The 23,130-nt window shown below is 42.0% G+C and overlaps 1 protein-coding gene across 1 annotated transcript in view; it reads right to left on the bottom strand.

Annotated features, from left to right (window-relative positions):
* LOC111146469 (myosin heavy chain 15) overlaps nucleotides 1-23,130 on the bottom strand; it is a 155,582-nt gene that overhangs the window by 37,045 nt on the left and 95,407 nt on the right. Inside the window, 5 exon segments of the mRNA XM_022502027.1 lie at nucleotides 9,771-9,886; nucleotides 13,129-13,250; nucleotides 15,396-15,745; nucleotides 19,706-19,902; nucleotides 22,782-22,900. Coding sequence (XP_022357735.1) covers nucleotides 9,771-9,886; nucleotides 13,129-13,250; nucleotides 15,396-15,745; nucleotides 19,706-19,902; nucleotides 22,782-22,900 — 904 coding nt within the window.

Raw genomic sequence — 23,130 nt, 5'->3', positions numbered from 1 at the left:
AAACACACAATTAAAATGGCAAAAAGTAGTGGTAATGAGAGAACTTTAAAAACATTTTAAAAAAGAAAATAGTTATATACAAGGGAAACCCCATAAGCCTATCAGTTGCTTTTTTAGCAGAAACTTTGCAGGCCAAAAGAGAGTGGCACAATAGACTCAAAGTGCTGGAAGAAAAAAACCTACAGCCAAGACTACTCAATCCAGCAATGCTACCATTCAGAATAGAAGGAAGGATAAAGAGTTTCCCAAACTAAAGTTACAGGAACTCTTGACAATTAAAGCAGCCCTACAAGAAATGTTAGAGACTTTTTGAGTGGAAAGACTAAATAGGAATGAGAAAAGTAGGAAGCACAAAAGCAGGAAAATTAAGTGTATCTATAAAAATCAGTTAAGGGACTCACAAAATAAAAGGGTGTAAGGTATGACACCATATACCTAAAACGTGGAGGGGAGAAGAATAAAGAATGGGTTCAAACTTAAGGGACGATAAACTTAATGTAGATTGCCATATGCATGTTATATATAAACATGATAGTAATCATAAATCAAAAACCAGTCATAGATATGCAAAAAATAAAGAAAAAGGAATCAGTATATATCACTAAAGAAATCCAGCAAACCATGAGAGAAAAGGGCAAGAGAAGAAAAGAACTACAAAAACACCATAAAACAAGTAACAAAATGGTTATCAGTACATACCTATCAATAATTACTCTGAATGTAATGGACTAAATGGTCAAATCAAAAGACATAAGATGATAGAATGGATAAAAGAGCAGGACCCCTCTATATGCCACCTACAAGAGACTCATTTCAGACCTAAAGATGCCTGCAGATTAAAGCTGAAGGGATGGATGTGGACATGTGGCTCATCTTAGCTGTCAACTTCCTACCATTTCTCCGGCTCAACTGCCAGCTTGACAACCCCACCCACCCATAATGCAGCCTCAACAAGGACAAGAATACATTCAGCCCTGCTGCAACAGCTCCATTTTCCACCCGGCCTCAACATGGGATGGGTCTAGGCCAGCATCTGCTGTAGGGCCAAGCTGCACATGCACATGCTCAGCATGTGTGTACCCTAGGGCCACAAAGGTGCCTGCAGGACTACAGAAAGAAGATTGGATGCAGCAACAGGGGCTGTGCAACTGTAGGAAGAACCAGAGGACAGCAGCCTGATGTGGGTGGGGATGATGGCCACCCATATGCCAGGGTCTGGCCAGAGTCAACTTGGGAGTGCTGGCTGCTGGAGGTCTGCACCCTGGCAGGTGCCTGTCAGATGCCAGCTCACACTCCCTGTTCTCTCTGTGCTGCCAGGGTGCTAGGTGCACAGCATGCACAGCACCCACAGCAGCATGTTCTGAGGCTCAGTGGCCCAGGTGCACAGGAGTACTTTACCTTCACACCATGGTGATGGGTGTGCTGCTGCTCTGCTGGTTCCCTTTCAGCTACAGCCTGCAGGGCATCTGCCCCAAGGCATGCCAGGTGTGGACCTGCTCTTCAAGTTCCTTTTCTGCATTGGCTACTGCAACAGCTTGCTCAACCCAGTGATCTACATCATCTTTAACCAGGACTCCAGGTTCTTCTGTTGGTGGAGAAGGGGCTTCAGGCAATGAGCTGAGTTCCTCACCTGACAGAGACCCTGGGCAGCTACCTGCAGAGAAGTGGGAAGGCTGATCCCCCAGGAGAAAGCAGGGGCAGCTTCCCCAGAGACCTATGGATGGATTGGCCTCTAGGGCACAGTAGATGGTGGGGCAGGACAGGAGGTGGGCTGAGACACTGCAGGGTACCTAGGGAGAGGAAACAAGAGAGGGGCAACCCCTCTGCCTTCCCATCTCAGCAGAGGCCAGCTTCTGGGACTCTGGGAGCCCTGCAACAGTTTAGCTCTGAGGTCAGGGTCTTAGACAGCAGAGACAAATGCAGCCTCCCACAGAAGTGAGAAGGGAGCCCCCATCAACACACACCACTACCCTGATCCACCACTGAGCAAGAGCTGACTTCCTCAAGACTTAGTGGGGGCAGCTATCCTGGGGAAGGAAAGAGGGAACTGACAATCTTTAGTTACTGGAATTATAAATGTTTGCCAAAATTGAGAGCAAAAACAGCTAAACTACTTTCTATATAAACCTTTGTAATATAAAAAAAAAATAGAGGGAGAATAGCATTTACCATGCAAATGGAAGTTAGGGTAGAAATACATTTAGACAAAATAGACTTTAAAGCAAAGAGACAAAGAAGGACACTGTATAATCATAAAGGGAACAATCCAAAAAGAAGATATAATAGTTGTAAATATTTACGTAACCAACATGGGAGTACCCAAATACATAAAGTAGCTAATAACAAACATGAAGGAAGTAATTGATAGTAATACAGTAATAGTAGGAGACTTTAACACCCAACTTACATCAATGGATAGATCATCCAAACAGAAAATCAACAAGGAAGCAGTGACTTTGAATGATACACAGGACCAGATGGACTTAACAGATATATTCAGAATATTCCATCCCCAAATAGCAAAATACACATTCTTTTCAGGTATACATGGAACATTCTCCAGAATAGATCACATATTAAACCACAAAACAAATCTCAATGAATTCAAAAGATTGAAGTCCTAGCATGCATCTTATCTGACCACAATGCTACAAAACTAGAAATCAATCAGAAGAAAAAATCTGGAGAGAATACAAATGCATGGAGGCTAAATAACATACTACCAAATAATGAAAGGGTCAACCAAGAAATCAAAGAAGAAATTAAAAAATGGAGACATTTTTAATTAATTAAAAAATTAAAAAATGAAAACACAAACATCCCAAAATCTTTGGGATGCAGCAAAAGCTATTCTAAGAAGGAAGTTTATAGCAATATGGGATTATCTCAAAAAGCAAGAAAAATCTCAAACAACCTACCCCTACACCTAAAGGATCGAGAAAAAGAAGAACAAATAATACCTCAAACCAGTAGAAGGGAGGAAATAATAAAGAGTAGAGCAGAAACAAACAAAATAGAAATTAAAAACAATAGATCAATGAAACTAGGAGCTAATTCCTTGAAGAGATCAACAAAATGATAAACTTCTACCCAGACTCATCATAAAGAGAGAGAGAGAGGACTTGAATAAACAAAATCAGAAACAAAAGGAAAGTAATAATCAACACCAAAGAAATACCAAGGATTGTAAAAGAATATTATGCTGCTAAAATGATATGCTGCTAAACTAGACAACCTAGAAGAAATGGATAAATTCCTAGAAACCTATAACCTCCCCAAACCGATTCAGGAAATAGGAAAAAATTCTTTTTTAGAAATAGAAAATATGAACAAACCAATTATCAGCAATGAAATTGAATCAGTAATCAAAAAACTCCCAACAAACAAAAGTCCAGGACCAGATGGCTTCACAGGTGAATTCCACCAAACACTTAAAGAAGAATCAGTATCTAATCTTCTCAAACTATTCCAAGAAATAGAAGAGTCAGGGAAACTTTCAAATTTATTCTATGAGGCCAGCAATACTCTGACACCAAAACTAGTTAAAGACACTACAAAAACAAAGAACTATAGACCAGTATCTCTGATGAACATAGATGCGAATATCCTCAACAAAATATCAGCAAGCCAAATCCAACTATACTACACATTGAAAAAAATCATTCATATGATTAAGTGGGAGTTATTACTGGGATGCAGGAGTGGTTCAATATTTGCAAATTAATCAATGTGATACATCACATCAACATCAAGAAAAAGGATAAAAACCATAGATCTTTTCAACTGATGGAGAAAAAGCATTTGACAAAGAACAACATCCATTCATGAAAAAAAGTCTCAACAAAGTGGGTTTACGGGGAGCATACCTGAGCTTAATAAAAACCATATATGAAAAACCCACAACTAACATTATACACAATGGTGAGACACTTAGAGCTTTTCCCCTAAGACCAGGAACAAGAGAAAGATGTCCACTCTCATCAATTTTATTCAACACAGTACTAGAGTAGGGAGTCCTTACCTCAGCAATCAGACAACAAAAGAAAGGCATCCATATCAGCATTCATATTGGTAAAGAAGTAAAACTCACTATCTACAGATGACACTACATATAGAAAACCCTAAAGACTCAACCAAAAATCTACTACAACTGATAAATTAATTCAGTAAAGTCATAGGATACAAATCAATATACAGAAATCTATTGCATTTCCATATACTAATAATGAATTAATAGAAAGAGTAATTAAGAAAAAAATCCCACTTACACAATTGTACCAACATAATAAAATACCTAGGAATAAACTTAGAGTATAAGAGGTAAAAGTATTAGGAGGTAAAAGACCTATACTCTGAAAACTATAAAACACTGATGAAATAAATTGAAGATGACACAAACAAATGGAAAGATATTCCATGTTCATGGATTGGAAGAACAAATACTGTTATAATGTCCATACTAGAGAAAGTAATCTACAGATTTAATGCAATTCCCATCAAAACACTGCAGCATTTTTCACAGAACTAAAATAATCCTAAAATTTTTACAAAACCACAAAAGACCCCGAATAGCCAAAACGATCTTGAAATGGAACAAAATAGAAATGAACATACCACAATTCCAGATTTCAAGATGTACTATAAATCTCTAGTGATCAAAACAGTGTGATACTGACACAAAACCAGACAAATAAATCAATATAACAGAATAGAGAACCCAGAAATAAACCCATGATTATATGGTCAGTTGATCTGTGACAAACAAGGCAAGAATATGCAATGGGAAAAAGATAGTCTCTTCAACCAATGTTGTTGGGAAAACTGGACAGCTACATGCAAAAGAATGAAACTGGCCCACCTTATCACACCACATACAAAAATAAACTCCAAATGGATTAAAGCCCTAAATGTGAGACTTGAAATAATAAAATTCCTAGAAAAGAACACAGGTAGTGATTTCTCTTACATTGGCTTTAGCAACATTTTTCTACATTTATCCCTTCAGACAAGGGAAACAAAAGTAAAAATCAACTATTGGGAGTATCTGAAAATAAAAGATTTTACACAGGAAAGGAAGCCATCAACAAAACTAAAAGACCACCCACTGAAGGGACATTTGTGAATGACATACCAATAAAGGGTTAGTATCCAAAATATCTAAAGAACTTACATAACTCAACACCAAAACCCCCAAATAATCCAACTGAACAATGGGCAGAAGACATGAACAGACATTTCTCCGAAGAAGACATGCAGATGGCCAAGAGATACATAAACAGATGCTCAATTTCACTCATCATCTGGGAAATGCAGATCAAAATCACAATAAGTTATCACCTCACACCTGTCAGAATGGCTAAAATCAAAAACACAAGAAATAATAAATGTTAGGTGACAATGTGGAGAAAAAGGAACCGTCATACACTGTTGGTGGGAATGTAAACTGGTGCAGCCATTGTGGATAACAGTTCCTTAAAAAATTAAAAATACAATTACCCTATGATCCAGTAATTCCACTACTGGCTATTTACCCAAAGAAAACAAAACCTCTAATTTGAAAAGATATATGCACCCTAATGTTTACTGAAGCATTATTTACAATAGCCAAGTTTTGGAAGCAGCCCAAGTGTCCACCAATAGATAAATGGATAAAGAAGATGTGTGTGTAATATTACTCAGCCATAAAAAAGAATGGACTCCTGTATCAATCTATAGGGTATAATGGATGGATCTAGATGGTATCATGCTAACTGAAATAAGTCAGTCAGAGAAAGAAAAATACCATATGGTCTCACTCTTATGTGGAATTTAAGCAACAAAACAAATGAACAAAGAAAAAAAGAGACAAATTGAGAAAGAGACTCATAACATAGAGAACAAACTAATGGTTACCAAACAGGAGCTGGGTGGGGGATGGGTAGAATAGGTGAAGGGGATTAAGAGTGCACTTACTGTGATGAGCACTGAGTACTGTACAGAACTGTTGAGTCACTGTATTGTATACCCGAAACTAAGACAACGCTGTATGTTATATTTTTTAAAATTTAGAATTTAAAAAAAACCTCAAATCTTGAAAAAAAAAAACCTTAGAATTAAAAAAAAAAACAAAAAAACTTTAAGACCTTAATGGTTTTAAATGGATAGTCAGTCAATTCAATAGGTCAGTTTTTTTCTCTTGCAATATTGTTCATGTATATCAGAGAACTGTAAGACTTTCCTTAACTCTAATATATAGGATTTAGCTTTAAAATGATTAACAGATATTTTCCTGACTAAATACCATGTCTGTGTTTCAGATCCTGTTTTTTAAGACATGCTAAAATATTTTACTTAGAAACGAGAAAAGACTTAAACATATTCTTCTGGCAGAAACTCAGTAAACGAAATTAAGTTTGATGGTGCTTATAAATTAAGACTGCGTGTGAAGTTTGATATCACTGAGTTCTGAAGAACAGACCAAAGGGAGAGAAAACATGATAGAACATTAGCAGATCCTGCAAGGCTAGAGGCCAGGGGTGGGCAAACGAGAAGCTATGGGCCAAATCCAGCCATGCCCATTTGATTTCCTGTTGTCTACAGTTGCTTTCAAGCTACAGCTGCAAGGCTGAGTAGAGATAGAGACCCTATGGCCTGTGCAAGCCACAGATATTTACTACTGATGCTGCCTGGGGGTTGCTAGCCCAAACTGTGGCACCATGGCATATTAAATTTCTTAAGCTCAAGGAGTTCAAGAAAACAACAAAACCAGGAAGAGATTGCTCTAAATACTTCTGCCCTTCTGCACTGAATGCAGTACATAAATCTCGCACGTGAAAGATACCCTCCTCCTGTACAGAAGGAAGGGACTCGTCCTTACCACCAAAGGGGGAATTTAGGGCCAAGAAGGCTATATAAACAAACCTTGCTAATTCTTCAGCATTTGCTACCCCTGACCCAAATCCCCATGCCTTGTCAATACTTCACAAGTTCATGGTTTCTTTGTCTAAAAGGTATAAAATCTTCCTGCTCTGGTCATGTCTTCGGGTCTTTATCCTCTTGTGAAGGCCCCCCTGTGCACGTAAAAATTCAATAACGTGTATACTTTTCTCCTGCTACTCTGTCTTCAGTCAGTTTAATTCTTAGGACCAGCCAGAGACCCAAAGAGGGTAAAGAGAATTTTCCACTCCCCTACCCTATCTGATCCCATACAGAAGTTTTTGTTCAACCCTTCTGTAGGTGATCAAATCAAAGCAAGCTAATGCATTTTGACAGAGTAAGGAATTTCAGTGCCTCATTCCCAAAAGCTTCCCAGCACGTCTCTGCATGTGTCTGGAGAGAGCTGAAGACAAGGCAGGTGTACCCTGGGCCCTCGCACATCCCAGCATTTCCCTGTCCTGAGCTGGAGGAGGGAGACAGTCAGTGGTCTCTGAAAATTCAAGACACACCTGACCCACTTGTTTTCAACCTAGTTCTGAGTCTTCTATTAGAACCTGACTTGGGTGACAGTTAATAGCCACTCGCTAGCCTTCCTGCTAGCAGCCATCATTCCTGTATCTAGGATGGGGATGACCAAAGCCAGCCACCAAAACGCCTCCTCTCTTCCCATCAGCAACAGTGTCATCACCTCCCTACCTCCAGCTGTGTTAATCAGAGCCTTTGTAGAAATCTTTTTTTTAAAAGAAAGCCTTACTGAATCCATAAAAGTTTAGGAAGTCCCGGCAAGAATAGCAGACACAGCGTCTGGCTAACGTGAAGTGCTCAAATATGTGTTTAACAAGTGGAACATATGACACACACACCAGCTGCTCCTACTTTTCCCCACCAACAGGACTCCAGCTCCCTCAGGATTAGTCCTCACCCAAAGACAGCAGAGGAGTTGAATGCATCAGGCCACTCGCAGCGCGATCAGGTCCCTGCCCTCGACTTGGGTCTCTGCTGCTTTCTCTGGTCCCTTCCACGGGCCTCCAGTTTCTGTGGCCTTTCCCAAGGCGGATGTGGACCGAAGACCTAGAACCTCAGCAGGCCCAGGCAATACTCTCCTCGAGCTCTAGAATGTTACTTGGTTTATCCTTGATTGCTCAAAGGCTCTGCTTTGCTTGGACTTGCCCCCTGCCCCTGCCACCCTTTTCACTTCCTTGGGATCCGTTGGCCTCCCTGCCCTGAAGTCCCATGAAAGCATCAGATTCAAACCAAGGCATCCATATCCAACCTGCACTTGCACGGAGGAGCCCTTCCCCAGAAACGTCTGCTAGGGCCTCTGTGATATTCTGTAAGAGAGGCTCATCTCTCCTTTCCGGATGTACCTATTATAGTTATTATGAATCATTAACTAAAATTCCTGACGAGCTCGCCCCACCCTCCAGCCCGCCCCTTCCTTTTTCAGGCCCCTCACGGCTTCAAGCTAGTGTTCGCTCTTTCTTCTTCCAGCCCTGGCTGTTTGGATCTCCACTTCCTTTGCAGTAAGATTATCATAATTGGTGAACGGCTCTAAGACATTCAGATGTACCTGACAAGACGCAGACTCTCAGAGGATTCATTTTTCCTCAGCTTGGTTTATTAATAGGTGCAGGCTTGACGTTACCCGAAATGAGTTTTTTTAACTGCACAAAGAAATGTTCGTTTTTGTTCCTCACGGAAGGAAGTAGGGCAAATATCAAGGCCCGATGTTTTGCCCTTCATCAAAAAAAATTCTTTTAGACACTGACTCAGAGCCTCTTAAGTCGACCAGAATTCATCCCCACAGTCAGTCCTCGAGAGGGAAAAATGCTAGTGAGTGAGAGCAAGGGTAACTCAAAGCACACAGAGGGCCAAATGTGGCTTGATGGCCTCATTAAAAAAATGACCCCCATGGGAGTTTTGTCTGAATTTGGGCTATAGGAAAGAAGCCAGTTCTAGTGAATATATTAACAATTTTTTTAATTGTTTAACAAACACATTGAAAGCAACTTGCCACTCAAAACTCCGACTCAGATGATTTTCCTTGCTGACATATGGCACAGACTTAATGGAACAGATCGGATAAATAATATAATCATAGTGAATTCCATGTGTTTATAATTGTGCTTTGATCTATACAGTGTGAAGTGCTTTGCCAACATCAGCTCACTGATCTTCCTCACCACCTTCTGTGACATGTATGGGGCTGCTTTTATCCCCTCACTTCACCGAGACGCTAAGAAGTAGAATGTCTAAAGTCATCAGCTTGTTATGAGGAAGCTAAGAAAAGCTCCTGCCACCCGTGAGTCCTGTCTAATTCAGTTTCCTGACTATTAAGACTCAGCCTCTTCACCAGGGAGTCAGTAAGCGGCTTAGCTCCTGGCTTCTGCCCCTCTCCACACAAACGCTACAGGTACACACGGGGGAGGGGCTCTGTGAAAGCTTCACTCTGATCTGACATTAATTTTAATGCACCACATCACATTTTTTGGTTCCTTTCCTCCACCCTTCCGCATTATCCGTCAGCTTCTCAAATGCCTGAGAAAGACTGGGCAATGCCCCCAGTCCTTTTGCATATGATTATACTTCTTTTGGTGTGTTATCTGGAGTCTCTAGGAGAACAGAAGCCGCTCAAATATAAGAAAATCATAAAAACAGGCAATAAGTGCATAAAGGTGTGCCTTCATACTCATAGTGGTAAGCTCACTAGAAAGGTGCTGGTGTAGAGTTAGACTGTCTCAGTTTCTTTGGAAATGTTCAAACAGAGGCCAAAAAGGCTGCCAAACACAGCATGTTCTAGTCAGTCAAGGATTCTGGAATATGCAAATGTTGCTCATCAGAATAATCTCAGATACCTAAAATTTTCTATTTCTTCGTTTTTCTCTGAAAGTTTTCTTTCAAGTTCCGCTTTAGCTTCCAAGAGTTCAAGCTGGAAGCGAAGAATCTTGCTTTCATTACATTCCAGAGCTCCCTGAAACACATAAATTAAAAGTACCAAGTTAAGTCTACTTTTTGGACACAAAAAATTTTTTTCCCCTCAAAATGTATGTCACTATCGTAGCTCTCTTTGGAGTTGCTGGGAGAGCTCTAAGTTCAAATCAGTTCCCCGAAGATTGGAACAGGATGAGAGACAAGTGACTGCTTTTGTTTGTCATGTCACTTACAGCTTTGACATTCCCAGGGCTCTCTGCTGTAGCTCAGGAACTAGAATTCTAAAGCATTTTTTAAAATAGAAAATTTCAATCTCGTCTGTGACTATATTTAAACTTTTTAATTTATTACTCTTGGCTTCGCTTAATATAGTTCATCTTCAGGATGAATCAATAAGTGGATCAAAGCTAGAGCAAGGATAGTGGTAAATCCGACTTTGGAATCTTCCATTTAATTCTGGACATCACGGAGGAATAGTGAAAAAGTTGAAAGCATTCAGAGAGCAGGAAACAGGCGAGTATCCAAATATTGTCAAAGGAAGAACAATAAAGGAATTTAGGATATACTTGACACATAACACTCGGTGTGAGCCATCATCACCATAATTATTAATACTACTTCAAATGGATTGCTTTGACAGCTAGGGAAATCTCCCATCCCTTTGAGTATTTAAATATAGGCAAGGCAATTACTGCCAGGGATGTTATAAAGGTGATTTAAGTTTAAAAGTGTAGCTCTGATTAAATCTTTAAAGCCTGTTCCAAAGACACAATTTATATAGAAGTAGAAACAAACAAAATATTTGGAAAATACTGAGGAAGATGTTTATAAAGGACTTAAGGTGTGACAACAATCTGCTTATCAGTTAACACCTGGAAGATAGTCCTGAGGGCAGGAGTAATTTTTGTAGCATTTTCTGGGGCGTGGTTACCACATACAAACAAAAGTAAAAAGTAGAACTGAGTAGCAACTTCAAGATAAAAATAAGAAAGATGTTACTAATTTTAATATGTCTTAAGGCCTTGCCGCTGTTCCCTCAACACTACCTTCAATATAAAAGAAAATAAATCAAAAACCAATGCTTGGAGAGCAATTTCCTGCAAGGAAATGGTGCTCTTCCTTCAGGGGAAACCGTCACCTCTCACCCTCTAGAATCCGCAGAGAAACAATCTTTGGAGAAGGTGACCTGGGATAATTTGAGTTTTGTGGCTTCAAAACTAATATGATAAAGTTTCTCATAAAGGCTCACCCAGGAAAACAAATAACCCAATTTTACAAATACTTGTCCAAGTTGATGAAGTATTTATGGATGCTGTAAAAGACAAAACTTGAGAAAATGCAAATAGAATATAATGCCATCTAGTGGTGGTAAGTGGTATGAGCGCTATGGCCTTACTTTCGCCTGTGACGTGCCAGTCCCTTCAATATGTGAAACGTCTCTATGTTACATGGGACTCAAATTGCCCCCCTCCCACCGGCCAATCATATCTCTCACTGGCTCATCATAGTGCTTGAAATTTCTACCATGAAAATTACCTCTTTAGGTTAGGGTGGTAGCTTCAGAAAGTACCTAGCCAGAATGGTCAGAGGACCAAAGGGAACAAGAAAATGAAACAAAGTTCACTTTACAAGGACCAGCCTTGTTAGGTGACACTACCAACTGAAAGGATTCTATATAAAGTGTAAAGACCTCAGGAAAACAATTATGCATAAAAAGGCAAGAGCTGTGTCAAAAGCCATCCACTTGGGCTGCCTGGGTGGTTCAGTGGGTTAAGCCTCTGTCTTCAGCTCAGGTCATGGTCTCAGGGTCCTGGGATTGAGTCCCGCATCGGGCTCTCTGCTAGGCGGGGAGCCTGCTTCCTCCTCTCTCTCTCTACTTGTGATCTCTCTCTGTCAAATAAATAAAATTAAAAAAAAAAAAAAAAGCCACCCACTTGACAGCTCTATATGCAGGGTACTATGGATACATCTTCTATCTGTCAGGTCTCTTACAGAAATGCAGTGATAACATGAACTTAATGGACATTGTTTGGCATGGAGCAGACCTTTGAAGTCTAATTTTCCATGATCATACCTTCCAAAGGCTCTGTTTAAAAGGGACTGTTTTGCCCATTAAAAATCATTTTCTTGGGGCTCCTGGGTAGCTCAGTCAGTTACGTGTCCACCTTCAGTTCAGGTCATGATCTCGGGGTCCTGAGATCAAGTCCCACATGGGGCTCCATGCTCATTGGGGAGTCTGCTTTTCCCTCTCCCCCCCTGCTTATGCTCTTTCTGGCTAGCTCTTTCTTTCAAACAAATAAATAAATCTTTAAAAAAAAAATCATTTTCTCAGTTGGAAGCTGAGTGGTGGGGGCTGCATTTTAAGTACTGGATGGATGCTTAGTCTAAGGGAGGGTCAAGAAGATGAAACTCAGCTCTGAGAAAAGAGGCTTTGTAGGATGTGTTAACTGCTTAGTGACTGTGACAGATGACTCCTTTTAGTTCACCCTCTTTGGCAAAAAAATCTCAGTGGCTCGTTCAATCCCTAGCACATACCCAGGGATAAGGTCGGAGATTGTTCCTGAACTTTTAATCCCTAACACTCAAAATGATCCTACCAAACAATCTGTACAAAGATAAGCTTTCAGGACAAATGTTTAAGAATATCACTTTGAATCTCACTTTTAAAACGAAATTATTTTTTTGGGGGGGGAGTGTTTTGATATTCATTCAACGGATATCATTCAATATCATGAAGGGATATTCATTCATTTAACATTCACCAAATATTTGTTGAACCTCTACTACAAACCAGCCAATGTTCTAGGCAAGTGCTTCTTGGCCGTTAGTGTGAATATGGCCACTAAAGGATCATGTTAAGATGCAGATTCTGACTCAGCAGAGCTGGGGAGAAGGCTGAGAGTCTGAATTTCTTACAAACTCCAGGGCAAGGCAGCTCCAGGCAGCTGATCCGTGGGCTCAATTTTGAACAGTGAGGGGCTAGGCACAGAGGATAAATCAATAAAGAAGATAGTTGCGGTTCCTATTTTTCATTACATTGGTAGATTTGTATCCAGTATTGCTCACCCTGCCCTCTGAGCCTCAGTGTCTTCATCTGTGAAATGGGACAATAGTTTGCCAAGGTAAGGCATATCGAGCACTGGGCCTAGTCCCCAGCACAGAGTTAACACTTGTAGGAGTGTGCTTTTGCTGTTGTCGCTGCTGCTGCTGCTGCTGCTGCTGCTGCTATTACTTTGCTTTGTCACAATGACAAAAACCTTCTTTGATCCCTGGAGGTAATACCTCTGCTTCTTCCAGCACTGCCTGGACCTCAGTCTTCTCTTCCTCAACCTGCTTCCTGGCCTTTTCCATTTCACTTAGGTTCCTCTTTCCTTCTCTCACCTGACTTGTCAGATTAGAAATCTCTTTTGGAGAAGAAAGAACAGCAAAGTTAGTGAAACGAACCAGTGATATCTGACCCACGATATGGGTCATGGGACCGTGGTCATGCCATCCTTGGAGACTTGATGGCAAGGTCACCCATGGCACCTATGGGACCCTTGTTGGAATTTGAAAAAGTCACTCTTTCTTCAGTATATTCTCTTGCCACCCACCGGAAAGTTGCCTGCTACAACCAGAGAGGACGGCGCTTCTCAGAGTACTGTGCAGTGAACAACCTGTACAACTTTACATGGCAGGCCTGCTTGTCTGAGCCATATCAGATTCCGCCGGCTGCTGCTCTGAGACACAGACTAGGAATCCCTATACTTCTGGTGTAAGTGCCTAGCTGTTGGGACCCGAGGCTGCCATTCTGTCCGCTGCCACTCAATACCAGGATGGAAACTTAAAGCATAAGCTGGGTCATTGCCTGCCAGAAGCTGATGTGTGAGTGCAGATTGACCAGAGTATCCAAAGGAGGTCAAACGCTTGAGCATTTGTGGCTAGCCTCTCATGAACAGGAGTCGTAGGCAGAATAAGGCATCCGGAAGTGACAAAACCTCCACCATTCAGTATTGTTACTGTCAGTTCTGCCTCTTCGGGAAGGAAGCCTCTAGTCACTGAGAGGAGTGGAGTAGGGCCAAGTAGCTCTGGAAATTACCCACTGCCCAGAGGTAGTGGAAGGAACTCAAGAGCTTGCCTGCTCCTCTGGTTCCAAGATCCCCGGCTGTGATAGAGTTTTGAAAAGTTACAACACCAAACTCTTTAGATGACAATTCTTATGTAATGAAGTCTTCTTTTATAAGTCCTCTCCAGAAGAGAGGTTTCCAAAGAAAACTCAGGGCCATGGTTCTCCATTCTGACCATACCTCAGAATCACTTGGAGAGCTTTTGAAAAAAGACTTCTGCCCAAGCCCCCACCCAGCCCAAGTGTGGTCTCCAGGCCAGCAGCACCGGCCTCACGGGCAACTTATTAGAAATACAAATTTTGAGACCCCACCCTAGACCCAGTGAATCAGAAACTCTGAAGGGGGGCCCCAGCCAACAGTTTGCACCAGCCCTCTGGGCAGTTCAGATGCAGCTGAAGTTCTCTAACCACTGTTCCAGCACCTCTCATGTGTGCGGTCTCACTGAGCATGGACTCACTGAGCAAGGCCAACAGAGAATCAAGATTCACTCCTGCCTCCAAGAGCAATGAGCTTGCTCCCGGGGCATCTCAGAGTTTTCATGCCCATCACTCATGGTGCTGGTATAGGTTGGCAGCATCTCCTAATTTAGCAATTCATTCCTTTAGCCCAGCAGTTTCATTTCTAGGAAGCTACCCCTTCTGAAACATTAGCCCACGTCCACAGGTATATGTCTGGAGTATATTGTAGAGGATTATTTGTAGCTGCGAGAAATTGTATCTAAGCTGAACGAGGTCTAGTTCAATAAGTGTTGCTCATCCTTATAATACAACACTTTGCAACTATCAGCAATCACATGGCAGGCCTCGGTGGGCAGACATGAAAAGAGAAGCACGAAGCACGCGGGCAGTGGCAGAGCCCGAGATTAAGTGTGCATAGGCTAGAGTCAAGCTGCCTGGGCTCAGATCTCACACCTGCTTTGGATTGACTGTGCATTTGGACAAGTTCTTGATCTTATAGGACTTAATACAATCTGCATTTTACAAACAAAGCAACACATAAGACTGTTCTGAGAATTAAATAAGGAATGGTTGTGTATGCAACAGAGCCCAACACATTGCATAGGCCACAGAAATATTTGTCAAATTAGAAATTATTTTGATAAATGAAAAAATACCAGGTGTAGAATACTGCATAACTTGAATAATACATGCATGCATATATGCATGGGAAATCTTGGTCAGGCTATGGATGATAAAGAAATTCTTCATAGTGGCTTTCTCGATGGAGTGAACCTGAGGCTAAGGTAGGAAAGTAGTCTTATTTTTAGAATTTAATAAATAATAACTCAAGTGAAAAAAAAAGTATTAAAAATGGAAAGTTAAACCTTAGTGGGACCATGACAATGCTGAGATGCCTGCCCACGGAGGACAGCCTTGTCCTTGAAGCCAGGGCTCCCCCACACCTCCCTGCTCCTGCTCTGGCTCCAAGCCCTGCTCAGAGTACCTTGGAGATTCTTGTTCACCCTCTGGAGGGTCTCTTGGCTCACAGTGCTCTCCTTGTAGGCATGCCTGAGCTTGAAGAGCTCAGTGCTGAGGGCCCTGGCCTCCTTCTGAGAGGCCTCCAGCATGGCCTGTGACGACTCCTGCTTCTGCTTCCAGCCATCCAGGCACTTGTCCAAGTGCTGCTGCTTCTGGTCCAGCATGGCTACTGAAGAGCGGGCTTTCCCGAGGTTGGACAGGGTGTCCCCAAGCTCGAGCTGCAGTTGGTGCCTGGCCCTCTCCAGGGAGGCATTTCTGGCATTTGCTACCCCCATGGCTTCAGCAGCCTCCTGCAACTGCATGGCTAGCTTCTTCCTGAGAAGGGGAGACCCCAAGCAAAAAGCAAGTGAAGCTACAACCTCAGAGACCTCCCCCAGTGTGTCCTGGATTACAGCAGCACTTGGGTACACAGCAGGGAGGCCACTGAGGTCGGCTGAGAGGTACCAAGCAAGAGCAGCTCACGTCTCCAAATGACCTCTGTGTGCCTAGAGAACCCGGATGTCCAGGTGCGCTTTATCTTCCCCTAGCCTTTGCCAACCTGGTCTTGGAACTCGGGATCCCTAAACCTATAAGTATTTGCTTAACCCTAAACCTTCTGTCAGCAATCCAGACTTAACCAATGACTTCAGGAAGAAGCGGGAGAAAGCGGAAGATTGTACCGAACAGCCCACCAACAGTAAGCAGCTGTTAAAAGTTCTTAGGCACATCTAGTCTTTAAAGATCTCCCTGCTACATTGTTTTCTAGGAACACTCTTTGGTTCTCTCCTGCTCATTCTCTCTCCCTCTTACCGTGTGGCTCCTAAACATGCCAAAGTTCTGTCTTTCCTCTGAATTCCTTCTTCACCTCAGCTGCTCTTCTCAAATTTACATACTCAAATCCGTCCCATTGTTATGCTCACTTCACAGATCCCACAGCTCTCAGTGGGGGATTCTAGCCCCTGCTGTTGGCCCTCCAGCATCCTCAGAGATGGAGTGGTTTATTAAAGTGCCTCCTCCACCATCCACACAACGCAGTGCCCTGAGGCTTTCTGATGGATGCAATGTGTTCTCTTGCTCCCATCTCCTGCAGGGAGGCTGGCAACCCCGTTCTTACCCATTCTTTACACTTCTTAGATGAAAGGTACTATGTGTACCAAGGCTCTTTCTGATCTACTATTATTAAAGAGAAAAATGTCCTCAGGAATGAACGTGTGCCACACAGGTAGCCCATCAGACCAAAGTGGTCATAAAGCCCCCTTTTGGGGGGAATCCTACAAAAACTAATCTGTGCTCAGCATCCAGGAGGGATCTGTTCTCTAACAACTACTCTTTACTCACTGGCTTTATAACCATAGTAACTTCTCAACTTTGCTTCATTTTTCTTAAATGTTAAGAGAAAGGGTTTTTTTGTTGTTGTTTGTTTTTTAAGATTTATTTATTTGAGGGGTGCCTGGGTAGCTCAGATGGTTAAGTGTCTGCCTTCAGCTCAGGTCATGATCTTCGGGTCCTAGGATCAAGCCCCATATTGGGCTCCTAGCTTAGCGGGGAGTCTGCTTCTCCCGCTCCTTCTGCTTGCGCTGTCTCTGTCTCTCTCTCAAAAGAAAGAAAGATGAAGGAAGGAAGGAAGGAAGGAAGGAAGGAAGGAAGGAAGGAAGGAAGGAAGAAAGGAAGGAAGGAAAGAGAGAAAGAGAGAAAGAAAAAAAATTATTTGAGAGAGAGGGTGTGCATGCGAGGTGGGGAGGGGCAGAGGGAGAGGAGAGAAAATCTCCTGCAGACTCCCCACCAAGCACAGAGTCCCAATCCCACTTCCCTAAGATCATGACCTGAGCCAAAGCCAAGACTCCGACCCTTAAACTGACTGAGCCACCCAGGAGTCCCAAAAAGAGATACTGCCTAGTGACTACAGTTAATAATCCTGTCTTTACATTTGAAAGTTGCTGTGAGAGTAGAGCTTTAACGGTCTCACCATAGTAACAACAAATTGTAATTACATAGGGTAGGGGATTTATTGACTAACTACATTGTGGTAAAGATTTTGCCATATGTACCCATATCAAATCATCACATTGTATAACCTAAACATATTTAAAGGTATGTAGGAGTTTGGAGCCCTACTTGGTCCCAGCATGTCAATGTCAATACATATACAAATGTCAATTACATCACAATAAAGCTGGAGCAAAAGGAGATTCTGATGCTTTACTCCACTTAAATAGGGGCCTTATAAAATAATTACATTTATATATCTATATACATATAATATGTATATATATTTATATAATATAAATTATATATTAAGTACCTTAGACATACTCAATTGGTACCAGAAAATAGGGATTGTTCTTTGGGTGACTACATATGGTTAGGGACTGAGAGGTTACCAGGACATGGGGCCATCCATGCTAAATTCAGCAAGCTCACAACTCCATTAGGCAAAATGGACAAGTTGGTCACCCTCACTTCAGTGATAATGCTGTCTACATTTCCACACCAACTACCATTTGTTCTTCATTTGCCAACCATAAGTTCTTACTCAGTAAAAGAATGTGCAAGATGTGGAAGATTAAGAAACCAACTCCCTATTCTTGGGGAATGTGGAATTCAGAAACAGTCAGCTGGGTCTCAGGTGAGTTTGATTCAGCGAGACTAAATCATCCTGTGAAGCCAATTAAAAAATATATATATATATAGAATCCTAGATTTTTTTTTTTTTTTTTGTAGTTCTGCCTCCCTGGGGTGAATCACAAAGAAAATATAATATAGACAACATTTTATTTATTTGATATTCAATTAAGTTTTGGGGCACCTGGGTGGTTCCGTCGGTTAAGCAATCAACTCTTGATTTCGACTCAGGTCATGATCTCAAGGTCGGGAGATCAAGTCCCATGTCGGGTTCTGTGCTGGGTGTGCAGCCTGCTTAGGATTCTCTCTCTCCCTCTGCCCATGCCCTCTTAACCCGCAACCCTCACACACAAGTTCTCTTTCTCTCTTTCTCTCCCTCAAAAAAAAATAATAAGTTGAAAGCAGAAAAGGTATTCAGATAGTACCATGTTGTCCATTGTTTCTCTTTAGCTGTCATGTGCTGCAGAACAACAATCTGTTAGCTCAATAAATCCATGTGGTGGTAAGCAGTCTATATGCTTTCCCCCTTTCCTACCCCTCCCAAAGAAACCTGCAAACACTGTGACTGGTGGCACCTTCACCTGCATTCTTCCATCATGTGGGGGAAAAGAATCTTACTTTAGAAGCAAGTGCCCTATTTCCAATATGAGGAGCCATTTCAGTTCAAAGCCCCACTTTTCTGTGGCCCGGCATTTTTCAAACGTCTACCACAGGTATTCTTAGTATCCATCATCCCAAAGCCCTTTTCAAGTTACTGCAGCTTCAGAGACGGATCACTTGGTACCCCTCCAGGGACAGGACCCAGCGACTACTGAGCAAATGCTCAGCCATGTCTCTCAAAGATTTAGGTGAAGAACGGAAAAACAATAATTTTGGTTGAAACTAAAGAGAACGGGATTGATCTGCTCTGAAGTTTTGCTAAGCTGCCAAACCAGGGACACGTTCTTTTGAGTAAAGCTTTAATGACTAGAAATCTGGGGTTGGCTTGACACTTCCTCTCAAACTGACACAGCCCTTTGACCTCTGAACAATATGCTTCAGTTCTACACCCCGGTACCAGGTCTTGATTCATCTAGGCCCCAAGCTCCTGTAGTTCCTGAGAAGGACTTCTAAAGCCTTTATGGAGTGCTGGCTATAAAACTGATATTCTAACCTGAGAGGTGGTCTGAGGGTGACTTCTTTTCAAAGAAACTTGCAGCCCTTAAGGCATGATGACAGATCCTGATATGTTTCGAGCCATGTCTGTCCATCTTCACAGAGCACTTTGTAGTCTCCAGGTTGTAGAACGGAGACTTTAATGTCGTGTACACACTTGGACTCGACTATTCTGATGTTCCAAATGAAGTACAGGATTCTGAGGGCTAGCGCATTTTCAGACCCTAGCTCCAAGTCACGTCTTCTACGAAGATTTGCTTTGTGTCCTAGAAAGAGCCTCCTTTCTTTCACCAGGACCTCTTTCTAGTCCTTATTACTCTATTATAATTGTTATTTTTTAGCCCCACTAGAGCATGTGCTCCTTGCCAGCAGTGGCTGCTTCAGCTTTGGTCTTGGGCTTATTCACGCACTTGGTGGTGATTAATTCAATGTCTACATGAGGCCTTTAAGTCAAGGTCACTCTCCTCATCCTCTGCTGTATAACTCCCTCTGCATTCAGGTCTGCCTTGCCCCACTCACTTGGCATCCTCCAAATCCTCAGTCCTCTGGCCTATGTCGTCTGCATACTTCACTCTCTAGCGCACCATTTCACTGCTGCCTTTGGAGAGAGCCTGGAGCAGCTCAGCCTTGGCCTCTTGTTCTTCCTCATACTGCTCTTGAATAAGGTCACGGTCATGCTTGGCTGACTGCAGGGCCTGGGCCAGGGCGCTCTGTGACTTAACAGACACAACACACATTAAAAAAGGGCATCACTACCATTAACAACGAAAGGCTTGGAGGTGACATCTTTTTTTTTTTTAGATAAGGTTAATAACAACCTGCCACAAATTCAAGCTGAACCTGAACTTAGTAAGATAATACCCGGGAAAGAATTTGGGATGAGAAAGGATCGAGTATCTAATTGCTGCTGTTACAACAGGGAACAGTGTTCTATTTAGGGAAATGTCTGCCTGACTATGTGGGCTTCAGTAACTGGCAGGTTCTGGAAATAGTAGGGAATACAAAGGTAGCAAAAACATTCCCTATCATTTAGACAGGAAGATTTATTGTTAGCACTATCTAAGATTGAGATCTTATTTGGACTAAAAAAAGCATCACTGAGATTTGGTCCAGCTTTTCATTCATTGATGAAAAAATCTTTTATTTCACATGTAAATCTCTGAACATTATCTCTGATCACTTTAAAACAGCACTATCTGATAGAACTTTCTATAGATGAAAATATTTTAGGGGCACCTGGGTGCCACAGTTGGTTAACTGTCCAGCTCTTGGTTTTGGCTCAGGTCATGATCTCAGGGCCGTGAGATGGAGCTCCACGTCAAAGCTCCCTGCTCAGCATGGGGTGTGCTGGAGAGTCTCTCTTCCTTTCCCTTTGCCCCTCCTGCTCATGTTTGTGCACTCTCTCTTTTCAAATCAATCAATCATTCAATCGATCAATCAATCCTTATTTTAAAAAAAGAAAAGATTTTATATATGGACCATCCAATATGGTAACCATAGCCACATATAGCTATTGAACACTCAGTATGTGCCTTAGTACAATGTGTGGTCACTGAATTTTAGTTTTGTTTTAAATAAACTTAAATTCACAGAGCCACCTGTGATGCCGTAGCAGCTACCATGGTTTTTAGGCAGCAGAGCTGAGTTTGGTGAACATTTCTGTCATTTACCTGTGGTGTGGTTAACCTAGAGCCATCATTCCCAAGAGATAACCTAGTCTAGTGGCAAGAACCTAGTCTACTGGAGTCTGGGCCGGTCCCTCACGCGTACTTACTGCAAATTAGAAAAAAGCATCTTCTCAGTCCGTGGATGCAGCTCTGAGAGCACAAGGCTTAGTTAACAGCAGCCTCAGCCAGACACCCTTGGGCAGCTTTGAAAGAGGAGCAACAATACGCAGTGACCCTGAGAAGGACGCAGGCTTTGAAAGCCAATAAATTTGGCTTTAAATTGTGACCCTACCCATCTTATATATTCATTGAGCACCTGTTCAAGGCATTAGTGTTTACAGAAGTAAGTGAGATGAAGAAAAGTCTTTGCCCTAAGGAGCCATAAAGGGATGAGAGGATACACAAAATGAACATATAAACAAATTAAAAAAATTTTTTAATGCTGACAGCAGTAAGGAACTAAAACAGAATGACAATACAGGATGTTTAACTCCTTCACATCATTGCCCAAGGGCCTTGGGGAAGGGAAGGGCTTGTACACAGTAGAAATAGCAGCTATGAAAGTCCTCTGGCAGGAGTAATGGTGACTCGGATAAGAGGCCCAGAAGAGGTCTGGGCATCTGGAGGGGAGGAAATGAGGCAAGCAGACGCATGACGTAAGGTCGCAGGAGGAGGCTGGAGGCTAAGCAGAGGGGCCTCTGAGGCCAGCTGGAAGCCACTGGGAAGTCAGCCAGAGAGATCTTCTAAAATCTAAATTAAGTCATCTCACGACCAGCAACAATTCCTTCACACTCTACTACTAACTGTATGACCTTGGACATGTTATTTTTCTTCTCAGAGCCTTGGTTTCTTCATGTAAAAAGATATAATTCTACCTTTTTCCTAGGACTTATATGAAGATTGAGATAACATGAGAGACGTATCTGGCAGAATGTTTGATGCACAAACCATGGGATTCATTTAAAAATGCATATATAATGTAGAAAATAAGGAGAGTAGAGGGAATAAAATAAAATATCTGAGAACAGACATCTACAGTCTCATGACCTGTACCTCAGAATAGATGCCTTTGCAGGGAGATTACGTACAAGTGAGGTGCTATGGGGCGTCAGTAACAAGGTGCCTTCAAGACGAACCAGGTATTAGCTTGAAATATCAGAGCTCAGAGAATTTCTCTCACATTAGTCACTCCATTTTCACCTTAAAGGGCCACTTTCACTGGCGTCACCTGCTACAAACATTATATATCCTCTTGGGAAGAAATGACCGATATGTATAGGTTATTGACAACTTAAAAGTAATATTTGAACTAAGCCAGTCCCTTTTGTTTCATTCTGGTCTTCTTTTTAATTCTACTTCTTGGTGCAATTCAGAATCAAAGATCCATAAAGAGCCTTGCTGACTTCCTGTTCACATAATAATGCAAAATGGAAATACACAGTTTGCTTGCTGTGTCTAAATCTGACAAACGGGGTGCCTGGGTGGTTCAGCAGTTAACCATCTGCCTTCAGCTCAGGTCACGATCCCGGGGCCCTGGGATCAAGCCCCACATTGGGCTCATTGCTCCATGGAGAGCCTGCTTCTCCCTCTTCCTCTGCTACTACCCCTGCTTGTGTGCGCGCCTCTCTGTCTTTCTCTCTCTGTCTCTCTCTCACTATCTCTGTCAAATAAATAAATAAATAAAATCTTTAAAAAAAAAAGTTTGACAAACTAGACAAGCAATTTGCATCACTGAGTAAAGCCTTCCGTGATGAAGTTCCTTCCTGGCACATACAAGGTCCACCATGTTTTTTTCCCCATAACTTCTGGGGCACTTTCCTCTCTTCATGGGAGGAGATAAATAGCCTCATCCAACAGGCACGATTTTTTTGTTTTGTTTTTTTTAAACACACAGTCAAGCTACTGGCAAGAAATAATAGATGCATTACTTTGGATTCCTCTTCCAGTTGCCCTTTCAGTTCTTCTATTTGCCGAGTGAAGTTGCTCTTTTCCCTGGAAAGTTGGTTTATCAGAGCTTTCTTTTCTTCCAACTTCTTCAGGAACTCTCCTACAGAGAGATTTCACAAAGTGAGTTAATCCCAGCCTGCCTCCCCATCCACCGCCTCCTCCCACGAACTGTCCACTTGAAGGACAACCACAGTGACTCCTAACACATATTTTTAATATAACAGGGGTCTGAGAGTTCAGTCATCAGCAAAACCATGGCAATGATCTGTTCTGGGATGCACAAAAGAGCCCTGATAAAGAACTGATTTTTAGCAGTAAGTTTGGGTCAAT

This window comes from Enhydra lutris, unplaced genomic scaffold, assembly GCF_002288905.1.
Source record: "Enhydra lutris kenyoni isolate GAN:26980312 unplaced genomic scaffold, ASM228890v2 scaffoldscaffold2, whole genome shotgun sequence".
NCBI classification, from domain to species: Eukaryota; Metazoa; Chordata; class Mammalia; order Carnivora; family Mustelidae; genus Enhydra; species Enhydra lutris.
This window is presented reverse-complemented; position numbering and strand designations above follow the sequence as displayed.